The following is a 12,413-nucleotide window of genomic DNA, read 5'->3' as shown; positions in this document are numbered from 1 at the left end:
GCAGAGGGCACAAGCACATCTAGGCTTCCCCTGCTTGGCCCTGTCCACACAAACTGGAGGAACTTCAGCTGGACTTGGGGTTGTTACCAACACTTCAACCAGGCTGTCATTCTTCTGACGCTATACATTTGCTGTTTTCCCACTGAGAGCTAGAATAAACATCAACATTTCCTAGGAAGTTTGTTAGTACATAGTGGACTTCTGTTACTGTGTTGTCAAAAATGTGACAGGCAAGGGCACCGCTGATGGGGGTGGAGGGGTGGATACTACATGGACAATTTTTTTTATTTCAATAGTTAGTGCCTTAGTGGGTAAAAATACATATATATAAACAATGTATTAAAGCCATGATTTCACAGATATTACTGCTTATAGTGAGAAGCAAAAAAAAAAAAAAAAAAGAGTGAGCTAAAATCAAAGTAAGATATTAAGAAAATAAGAATATTGGTAGTGAGCAGTAATTGTAAAAATCAAGAGGGTGGGAAGAATATGGCTGCCATTTGAGGAATGGCACAAATTTTCAAGGCTCCCTTGGGCTCAGACTGCAGAAAGGTCTTCAAGATCCTTTAAAAAGCACAGTCCATTACTCCCACAGAAATAGAGACTCTTGTCTCACTGGTCATCCATCTGTAAGTACATGCCAATTTCCATCCTGATAAACTAAGCCCAGACACTACAGGCGGCATCTGGGAGGTGCAGGCATGCTTCCTGTATTCCATGCACCACCTGTATCTGCTTTGACCTTGGCAAGGGCATGTGTGCGTGTGTGTGTTGTCTGTTGAGACTGACACAAAATGCAGGGTGTCCCTGACCATCTTCCTCTGACTCCGGGGGACAGGAGTTGGCCATGTAAACAATATAAACCCCTGGTTACCTGGATGCTCATTCTGCACTGGCTCCTGAACTCTCCTTTGAGAGCCCAAAGTTAGGGACTCACCATCAGATAGAAAAGTACAGCAGGGTAAATATGGTTTCTCTTCTGATACCCACTCTTAAATCTATACCCTAGTTATGTGATACAGTTTTTGGATGAGCTGGATAAAGTGATGCCAAAAAGGAATCATCACTGATGGCTGAAGCTGCCCAACATCCAGCCAGTTTATGGTCAATAATCCCACCCAGTAAGTTAACTCATCTGTTACCAAAGTATATGATTTTCTCTCAGTTTACCTTGAAACATACAGCAAGAAGTTTCATGATTCAAGGTCAAACATTTTTGGCTGCTTTAATAACTTGTTTTACCTAGCTCTTCAGGATGCTTACTTGCTTCTATCTGCTTGAAATATCTTTCTGGATAAAGTTATACTGGTTCATCTCTGTAGCAAAGACCTTAAGAGCCTTGGCTGTCTCCTTGTTGATCACTGAGGTGGACACTACATTTTACAACTCGGAATGTTGACCCGTGTGCCTGATGTTCAGAAATGCATCCAAACCAAGATTCTGAGCTTCCATAAGAAGACAACAATCCAATCTCCAGATTGGCTGACTTCTCATATTTAATAGATATTTAAGGAAGCTGGACTCTGGATATGTGTAGGAAGTATGATATTCTGCTCACTTCCCTAATGCTTAATTTTTAAGCAAGGTTTGGTTGACAACAACATTATTTAAGGAGGATGACCTAAAGAATAGGTAGTGTTCTTCTCTCAGTCTTCTGGAATCTACCTCAGCCTAGCACAGAGCTCTGAGCACCACCAGGCAATTTGGCCTTTGGAGGAACCTCTGTGGCTACATGGCCATCAGCTTGCATCGAGGGGCTTCAAGAAAAAGAATCTGATGAGTAATAGCTCTCTCCATGCATTTTGAGGACTTTTGATTTCATGTCAGAGTCCTCTCTAGGAAGATGTTCAGGTAATTCTTCTCCCATCTCAGCAGTCAGAGAAATTCACCTTCACCTGAGCAATGAGTAAATTTTCATCTTATGGATGGCATGACTCATGGTACTGAGCACCCCTCTCTCAGAGCTGGCTGCAGGAGCCATGAGCAAGATCTGGGGCCTCTTCCATTACTTAGTGTACTAACACTGCCTGTGACTTATCTTTTCTGTTCACATTTCCACTTTAAACTCTCTCAAGCCCAAATTCTTTATCTGTAAAAATGAGATTATAAGCCTATCATGAGAATTTAAAAAGATGTATACAAACTCCTTTGTATTCCCTACTACACATACTCAGTATACTGTACTAATAGCTAATATTTGTTGAGTGCTGACTGTACCATGACTTATTCTAAGCACTCTGTAAGTGTATTTAAGCCTCATACAACTCTATGAGGTTGTTGCTAGTGACATTCCCATTTTATAGATGAGGAAACTGAGGCCCACAGGTTTAAAAAAAATCGACTCAAATCTATCACAGGTAAAATCTGGATTTGAACCTAGGTCCCCAACTCTGATCCCACTACTATGGGCTACTACTTTAAAGCTATTTTTTGGTCTTGTTTTTCCCAACAATTATTTACTTATTTTTGGAAGCTAGGTGCAGTCTCATTTGGGGTCACCAATTTATCCAGAATTTCTCAGTTTTATAACTCAAAGTCCCATTTCCCAAGATACCACTCAGTAGTTTTCCATTATCTCCTTGATCTTTGTAGCAGTAATATCACTAATACATGCAGATACCTTCATGCAAATGAGGAAGACGGGGTATCCATTTACTTTTAATACACTTTCGATTTTCTTTCTATTTATGTAAACTGCCTTAAGTCCTTTCTGGAATAAGATGGGGTACAGAGAAACCAATATAAATACAGAACTTCATATTGTGCTTATCTCTTAAAGTTATGGGTATTAATACATATATTACCTTTATATCCTTGTTCTGTCTCCCTGAGATCAATTTTGGTTATTGGTTTGAAATCAGTGTCCCATAATCGAATACACCCATCTCGTCCACCAGTGGCAAAGCCTTCTTCACAAGCATACATGCTAAAAATTCCAGCCTGTTGAGTAAGCCAGATAATACTGAAATGATTCTAAATAGCCATTATAGTTGGTATTGACCATTTTAAAAAAGAGCAAAAACAAAACAAAAAAGTTTCAAATCTCTTGTTCTCTATTGAAATCCTGACAATAGACCAGGTAGCCATTTATAACATCCTTCATTTTGGCTACATTAAAAATTGATCATAATTACTACCAAAGCAAATTAGTTCAAATGCTCCTTTAAACCATTACTGAATTGACGGCAAATTGAAAAAAAAAATTCACTAATTCCTTGGTTAAAGTAGATATGAAGATCAAACTGTTTATGTGACACCTGATCTTTATAAAGAAAAGGCAACAATGGAGGTGTTTCATATAAATTGCCATTCAAAATAATCAAACAAAGATAATCCCAGCTAGGAACATAAACACTTTCACGGGTAAGCAGGTGCCCAAAATGCATCTCAGTGAGCTTAAGAAGGCATCGCCTGATCCTAACTGAAGACAAATTACATTTGTGTCAGTTTGTTAAGCATTATATACAGATGATTTTTTTTCACATCTGAAATAGTTACATAACTTAAAGATGCTTTTCCACAGGAAAATATTTACCTGGTCTATTGAAAATTGTTACAAGTATATACTGTTCACATAAGATCCAGTGTGAAGAGAAATTAGGTCATTAAGGCAGCTGCTTTTATGCACGAAGACAACTATGGACCTCTGGATTGTTTATAAAACTGTTTAATAATTAGTGAAGCCAAGAAAACTGGTTCAACATACAAGACAATGAAAGGTATTTTGCTAAGATGCACTTCAATTTTTCTTCATATTACAAGTAATAGGGGGCCAATGTGGAGGCAATAAGCTATAGGTCTGGGGAGTTTCTAAAAATTTTTTACCCAATCTTCATTTACTACAATAGGCTTCAGCTTTCACATCTCCCCATTCCTCTGGGCATTTCTATTTTATCATCTATAGATACAGCAATGTAACCATTATCCTATGTTTCAAAAGAAGGCAGAATGGTCAGAAATAAAGTTTGCTCTTGTTATTACAGAACAGACCATCAAAAGAGAGAATTTTATCAATAGTTCCTGTTTGTGTCTTAAGAGCTTGTAATTGGGATATGGAGGTGATTCTCACTCCTTCAGAGTGAGGACAATCTACCCCTACCAGCCAATGTAGAAACAACAGCTATCCACATTCTTGCTATTCAATGCACGGGCCACAGGCTAGTAGCAGTGGCATCATCCCAGACTGAGACAGAATCTGCATTTTAACAAGATCCCCAGGAGAGTCATAGGTACCTTAAAGTTTGAGAAGTATTAATCTATAAGATGAAAAGGATGATGAAATAGTTCTATTCTTCTAGATGTTAGTGAATAATAACACTAAGCAACTCAATCAATAATTGAGGTGAAGGCTAAATTATTACATTTTTGAAATATTTCGTTTAGGTGAACAGAATTAATTTGGGAAAGTTTTTATGAATGTTTAGAGAGTGTTCAGCAGAGTCTGCTGATTCTAAAGTAACAGGAGAAGAAACACATATTTGTGATGTCAACTTATTTCATAAACGACCACCAAATTTCACATGGATACACTCACACTATGTGCTCCTTGGATAGTGCGGACTAAATTGAGCCCTTTCCAGACGTAGATGTCTCCATTTAAAGCACCAGAATAGGTGATGTCTTCTTTGGCACATGCAAGGCAAAGGATGGTCTGAAGATCCCCTGTTTTGCCAAATATCCCTCTTTTTGCAGTCAGGGCATTTCCACAGAGCATCCAAAACTGGAAAGCAATAAGATGAACAGATCCAAAAATAATGTACTCATTCTGATGCATCACATTATTGGTATTTGCTTCTATTTCAGTGCATTCTATATCATTGGCTATAGCCAAACGAGGCACACATAACTTGTTCTACTGCAACCTACAGAATCGCAAAAACCTTTTAGCCAACTACTAGCAGTATAAGAAAAACTTTTAATGGCATTTTTTAAACTTTCAAAGTAACAAAATTCCCAAAATTTGCTAAGTGTTTAATGGTAATTAAACACAAAACATCAGTGTTCTCAGAGTTGGAATAAAATGGAAGAATCATCAGGCCTTTAATTTTTAGTCAAATTACAGAGGCAGTATAGGTTCACAGTGAAGAAATTTTGAAATTCAGAAAATATAAAGAGGAAAATGGAGGTATCTAGAATGTCCCACTTAACATGTTGATGTATCTTCTAGACATTTTTGGGTGTATATATATATATATGTATTTGGAAATAATGTCTAACTAAAAATGTGATAAAAATCTTCACTGTAGAAATGTTACTCAAAAAGTTTTCTAAATATGAGTTATCTTTCTATATAACTGAATAACTGATTAAGCTTTTCAGTTTTCATTGCATAATTTATCATGTGGAAGACCATCAAGCATAAAGCTTGAGCTACTATAGAAAGCAACAGCAAAACTTCCATGGTTATACAGCAATTAAGTATTTTGCTTTGACATGGTTTTTTAAATTTATGAACTGATATAACTTTCCTGCCATGTATATAGCCCTTTAGTTTATTTTTTTTTTAATTTATTTATGATAATCACACAGAGAGAGAGAGAGAGAGAGGCAGAGACACAGGCAGAGGGAGAAGCAGGCTCCATGCACCGGGAGCCCGACGTGGGATTCGATCCCGGGTCTCCAGGATCGCGCCCTGGGCCAAAGGCAGGCGCCAAACCGCTGCGCCACCCAGGGATCCCCAGCCCTTTAGTTTATAAAGACTCCTTACGTTTATTTGATATTCATAATCATTATCCCTAATTCATAATACCCCTGAGCACAGGCTAATGCAACTATTCCTATCATCCTCATTTGGAAGTGAGGGAAAAGTGAAGCCGACATGGTTTGCTGAAGGTAAGGGCTTAATGGGTGTTCTACATGAAAAAAATTTAAATCTTGATCTTTGCCTTGAGAACTTTAAATCTAATGAAGATACAATTAAAGCAAGAGACAATTTCAAGGTAGTGTATTCAGATTACATACAAGTGGCAAGAAAATTCAAAAATAGAGAACTGTGTTGAATTCTTTGGAAAGAACAAGGCTAGGATTTGGATCAGTGGAAGAAGAAGTTGCACAGGAGTTCAAAAGAACAGGATTAGGCAAATCCAGGTAACAAGAAAAGTGTGAGGAAAAATCACTGACAAGCCAAATATTCTGTGCTTGTGGGAGAGGAAAAATGGCTGCTTCTTAAAATATTGAGGGAAGTAGTTCTGGGATGGTTGTACCACCCAGGAAGTCTGGGACTCTGGCAGCAATGGAGGAGGTGGTCCTTAGGGAGGAGGAGAGGCAGGTGTGCCACGACAGGATTCTTCTCTAATTAAGGAGGAAGTGTCAACTCTAGTGATTTGTTTCTTTGGGTATTTATTACCTTTATGGAAAGTACACATGGAAGGAACAAAAGATCTGGGGACAAGATAATTAAGTATACGCTTTCAGAAAACATCTCCTATTTAAGTATTACCCTTGAACCTGAACAAACTACCAGGTATAAACACTTACTAGAAGTAGAAACATGCCAAAAACCAAAGAAGGTAGACATTTACTTTTTTCACCATGTCTCCGCTATGGGAAGATTAAAAGGAGAGTAATAATTTTGTAATCATTATCCCTAAAGAAGAGTAGTTATTTCGTAGTTATTATTTAACTTAGAATGTGCACCTCTGATCTGAGTTACTGAAATTTTAACAATTTTAATTTAAATTTTAGGTAGTTAACATACAGTGCAATATTGGTTTCTGAAGTAACATTCAGTGACTCATCATTAACATACAACGCCGAGTTATAGAAATATTCCTAACAGACAACACAAAACATAGACCATTATCCTCAGACACAAAGGTTGTTCTGATTAATCACCCAGTAGGATAGAACGGTGCCAACATGAAACATCCCAAATAATCAAATGACTCTCTAAAAAGGCATATATAGATGTAATGCCAGGATAAGCAACTTTTTGTAGAAACGGCAAATTTCTGAATTATTTCTTGAGAAGGATTTCCTATTTGAAAAACAGTGACAATTTAAGGTAGCAACACATCAGTAAATCCACATCAAATGAACAGACATTGTTTATCTTCCCCAGTCTCCATCCCCAGATTGTAATGCTAAATTTGTTAGAACTGGCAAGTACCTTGGAGTTCATCTGGCTCTAGGTAAACTCCAATGTCCCTTCTGCTACTGTTTTCAAGCATTCATTTCAGATAATTGAAATTTACCTATCTGCCAAACACTGAGAATTTGCAAAACCAGAAAGGTTTTCACCCTAGCTGCAAAAATTTCTCGTAAAAAATATTTTCTTGGAGTGCATCAAAGATTTTTGCATTCAACTTGTCACTGGAATCATTCATTTGCTGTTAGGTAGGATTGGGGGGAAAGGTGGGGATCTTCAAATTGGTTCTAGAAAATACATATAGTGAAAGTATTTGCTAAAGCCTGCTAAAACTTGTTGTGGGTTCTTTCTAAACAAAATTGATAAAGATGGCTAGATGGGCATTTGCAGACTATTGCATTTGAGGTAAAAATATTCAGTTTTGCTTAGAAAAAAATGTCTGCTAAAACATAACAAATTTAATGGGATAAACAGCTCTTACTGTTTTGTTTTGTTTTTTTAAGATTTTATTTATTCATGAGAGACACACACAGAGAGAGAGAGAGAGAGAGAGAGAGAGAGAGGCAGAGACACAGGCAGAGAGAGAAGCAGTCTCCATGCAGGGAGCCCAATGTGGGACTCGATTCCGGGTCTCCAGGATCACTCCCTGGGCTGAAGGGAGGCACTCAGCTACTGAGCCACCCGGGCGTTCCACTCTTGGTGTTTTTAAACGAAGTTCCAGGGTTTTGTGTATCTCTGTTTTTAGAATTAACGGATTAAAAGAGTTTACCAAGAATGGAAATAAATAGAGAAGAAGCTGGAGAATAATTCATGAATTAAGCAGCTAATCTATTATTTTTAATAATCTGTTTTTGGGAGTAAAGTCAGGCCAAGATAGATCATTGAAGAAATAATTTCCAAGTGGGACAAGTTCTATACAGAGAGCTAGAGACTGAGTTTAAATCTTCTCTGCCATCATTTTTGTGATTCCAGGAGAAGAGGAAAAAATGAACATTATTGTGCCCTCACTGGCTCCATACACTGTTTAATGTAATTCTTTATAAATTCAGAAGGTAGTGATCCACAACCCTCTGGTTTTTTGTTTTGTTTCGTTTTGTTTGAGAGAAATTCAGCATCCAGGAGATTAAATAACTTTCCCAGAGTCAAGTAGGAGATAACAATGAGGATTCAAAGTCAAATAACCTCCTATGTCTTGACTTTCTCACTGTAGGATATGTGGGTTGGATGATGGCTCTGGGGTCAGAACCCCAGACTTCTAGAGAGCCATGAAAGCGTAATGGAAATGAGGCTTATCATGATCTCACAAACTGTTCAATTGTTGGTAAAAGAACAGTTCAGTGCCTTTGCCATTTGTTAGATTGCAGATACATACACCTTTGATTAATAAATGTTTGCAGATACATACACCTTTGATTAATAAAAACTTTATGTAAAGGGAGTTATTTATCAGTTAGTTATTTTCTGGCTAAAATTCTTTGAAATACTGGTTTCCTAGGAAAGTTAGGAAAGAGGATCTTTAGTGATGAAAACGTTGATAATCTTTGAACATATGATGGGCTAAGGACCTTTCTGCTCCCTAGTCCCATGATTCTATGGGTGACCAATGCCTACCCATTATAACTCCTGATTAAAGGGCAATGCCTCCCCTCTTCTGGTTCTGCTGCCTGGAAGGCAGCTCTCCCTACCAAACACTCATCTTCCCAACAAGGCTCAGAAACAATACCATTCCCTTCTTGGAACACCTAAAATTCCTCTAACCAGTTGGGATCTCCCCTTTATCGCTAGAGAATTTTGGGTTTGCCTCTCTCTCAGAATGTTCTGTTTTAATGTTTTAATTGCTATACATCAAGCAAATTGAGAGTAGGGTCAAGTTTTTAGTCTTTCACATGGTAGGAATGCAATTAATGTTTATCAAATTTAACGAGTCTTTCAGGTGGCCCATATAAGCCAATGTAGGACCCTCCAACTGCTACTTAAGCAAAAAGTTCCTGTATTTGAGCAAACACATTCTCAGGTTTCTGCACAAGGATAACAAAATGTTAATGAAATCCTAAGGTATTGGTAGGACACTTGATACCTTTGAATAATAGAACCTATAGGCTTATCTTTTTGTCTTCTGTTTTTTTTTTTTCATTACTTTTTTCTTATTTTGGAAATACATGTTATTGTAAGATAATTTTTAAAATAAAGAAAAAAATTAATCATCAACTCACTACCCAGGGTTAACTGTGTAACATTTTGGGATCTCTTTTCAATTTATTTCCTACATGAAAATATACTTTACTTCTAAAGTAAAAAGAAAAATGATCAAAGCAACAAATTTATCCCAACCAGTAGACTGTAAATGAATCTTGCATATTTCCTAATAACATCAAATAATCATCTAAATCATAACTTGTAATGATTGCACGGCATTTCTTCCTATGGATATACCATATTTTATTTAACCACCTGAGGTCAGGTGGCTTCATGTCTTCTTTTGTCTAGTTTTATTTGCTATTGGTAAGTTATTCAACAATGAACCCATCCTAGGTTCATACTCCAAACAATTTCCTTGAGATAAATTCCAAGATATGCAATTATTTGCTGTGCTCTCTTTGGCACCACACATACTAACACTGAAAAGAAGTTACTGGCTCAAAGAATATTAACATTTCTAAAGCTATTGATAGATATTACCAAATTTCTGAAATGAAAGACCAGAAACACTCATTTCTGGTACTCATTTACCTGTCCACCAGCAAGGTTTTAGAATGTCCATTCACTAAATTTTGGCAAAAGTACATTTTAATGGATTAAAAATAAAAACATTGTTATTTTAAAATTTCTACTCCTGATTTATGAGATTTAGACTTTCATATATCTATTAGATGACAATGTTTCTATTTTTGTCAATTACACATGTCCTTTGTCCATTTTACAGGTTTGCCAGAGGTCTTGACATTTCAAGGACAAACCAAAATTCTATCTAACATGCTTGTGGCTTACACTTTGCTCGTTTTTTGGTTTGCCTCCTTTGTTTATTCGGGGTGAGGGTCAGGTAGACAGAATGTTTTAGTGTTTATATAATTGAATCTATGATGGTTATTCTTTATGGTTTCTTACTTTGCTTTTACATTCAGAAAGGCCTTTCACACACTTAGGAGCAGTTAAACATTTACTTAGATATTCTTCTTGTTATTTCATAGGTTTTTAAACATTTAACTCTTTGATTCATAAAGAATTTATTCTAGTGTAGGGTATGAAATAATTATATATATAACTTTTTCCCCAAAATAGATAACAAACTGTCCTAGGGCCCACTGGTGTAGATACTATTATTATATTCTAAATTTTTATATCTTTTAAAGTCTGTTTCTCAGTCTTGTTTTGTTATTTATCCTTATCCCAGTCTGATATATTTTAATTATTTTAATTTCATAATATGCTTTAGTAAATAGTAATATAGTTTCCTCTTCACTATCCTTTTTTTTTTTTAATCCAAGTTCTTGGTTATTCTCATTTTTTTATCTTTCCAGACTAACTTAGAATAATTGAAAAAGAATTGTCATGGGTAGCCCGGGTGGCTCAGCAGTTTAGCGCCACCTTCCGCCCACGGCCTGATCCTGGGGACCCGGGATTGAGTCCCATGTCAGGCTCCCTGTATGGAGCCTGCTTTTCCCTCTGCCTGTGTCTCTGCCTCTCTCTCTCTCTCTCTCTCTCTCTCTCTCATGAATAAATAAAATCTTTAAAAAGAAAAGTCATATGACAATAACAAAACTTCTGGAGATTTTATTTGACCTTGTACTGAATATAATTGAAATGATATTGCTTGTAATTTTTAGACATCATGTCCAGAACCAAGGTTATCTCTCCACTTGCTCATGTCTCCCTTTATATTCCTCTGTAAAGATTTGTAATATTCTTTAGCTAAGTCTTGCATACCTCATTATATTTATTTCTGAGCATCTCATCATCTATTCTTTTCTAACCATGAAGTAGGAACAGTGGGGAGGATCATAGAAAGCTAGACTCGAAGAAGGACAAAAGAACTGGGAAACAGGAGGATTTGGTTGGGGGAATAATATAGATACCCACTCCATTCAGACAAAAACTCAATATTTTTATACACCTGCAGAGATCTCCACTTGCTGGAGTCAAGCAAGTAATCCTTACACTCTTTCAATTATGAACTTTAACCTCAATTAGCTACAAACCTGTAGAGAGAAGATCCTGGGGTATATACCAGGGCCCAGCAGAAATTTTTGCTATATTGGAGCAAAGAAAGTTAATGATGTTGACTTTGCTACCTGTTTAACAAAATGGAATGAAGCAAATAGCCAAAGGTAGATCCTGGGCCACCTGTGATAATTCAGTCTGTGTAGTCTAGGGGAAGACAGAGGCATTTAAAAACCAATGACCTAGGTAGGTTTGTATTATGGATCCCTTTATTTCTATATCCAACCCAACATGGCACCTTCCTTCTAAAAGAATGTATCAACACAACCAAGTTTTGGTATGCAGTATGTGTAAAACATTCATCAAAATATAAGAGTTTAATTCACAGTATTAAAATCAGAACTGTTTTAAAACTTGCAATCCTAGAAGTACTATGAGTATTTAGTTTAGCATTTAATTAACAAAGTTTTCTTTTCAGCTGCCTGCTGGGACTCCACTTGATGGTCCTTTCATAGTAGTTCTGAAAGAGCCCCATCAGCTGATGTCAGCTTGCTTCAAGATTAAAGAAACAGGTAAAACAGCTCCAAATTTAAGATACACAAATAAAACTGAGCCACTTCTCAACATCAAATTATGTACATAAGCACGTTAAATTCTTCTCATTCAAGGTATCAAAAAATGTTTTTTAAAAAACTACTTTACCTTTATATGTTTTACTCCACAGCTAACCACTCTGTTTGGCTGATATGGATCCCAGGAAATATCAAAAATCTGTTTAAAACAATTAAAAATTGCTATGTTGGTCATTTAGGCATTTTTGCCTTCTTTCAGGTATCAGTTCAACTGCCAAGACTCTATCCTAACACTTAGAACACAATGTTACCTACGTAGACTGAACAATGGGGGCATTTGGCTTGGCAATGGATAAGGAGTTGCTAACACACATTTTGTTGCATCATATCTACTTACCTTAGGCCTGAATAAAGAAATAATAATTAACCACCATCATTGAAACAAGCTGGTGTCATATTTTAACTTGGTCCACCCAGGGTAAACAAATTGTAATGATTTAGAATAATTTTTTATTAAATTTTCTATACCTCTCCATAATGATAACAAAATGCCTTTGAGATAGCTTTGCAATAAAAATAAAAAGAATTATGAATTG

At 36.5% G+C, this 12,413-nt stretch overlaps 1 protein-coding gene across 7 annotated transcripts in view; it reads right to left on the bottom strand.

Annotated features, from left to right (window-relative positions):
- EML6 (EMAP like 6) overlaps window positions 1–12,413 on the bottom strand; it is a 271,691-nt gene that overhangs the window by 140,807 nt on the left and 118,471 nt on the right. For all 7 annotated transcript variants that reach the window (XR_005987687.1, XM_041754174.1, XM_041754169.1 and 4 more), the window contains exons 5-7: window positions 11,948–12,016; window positions 4,535–4,720; window positions 2,805–2,940 (exon numbers count right to left, since the gene is read on the bottom strand). Coding sequence is in view for 6 of the 7 variants with exons in the window: in XM_041754174.1 (XP_041610108.1) it covers window positions 2,805–2,940; window positions 4,535–4,720; window positions 11,948–12,016 (391 nt within the window). In the remaining variant the exon portion in view is untranslated. The remainder of the gene's footprint in view (window positions 1–2,804; window positions 2,941–4,534; window positions 4,721–11,947; window positions 12,017–12,413) is intronic.

The sequence above is a fragment of the Vulpes lagopus genome, chromosome 5 (assembly GCF_018345385.1).
Source record: "Vulpes lagopus strain Blue_001 chromosome 5, ASM1834538v1, whole genome shotgun sequence".
Classification (NCBI taxonomy): Eukaryota; Metazoa; Chordata; class Mammalia; order Carnivora; family Canidae; genus Vulpes; species Vulpes lagopus.
The sequence above is the reverse complement of the archived record's forward strand: the minus strand, read 5'-3'. Positions and strand labels throughout refer to the sequence as shown.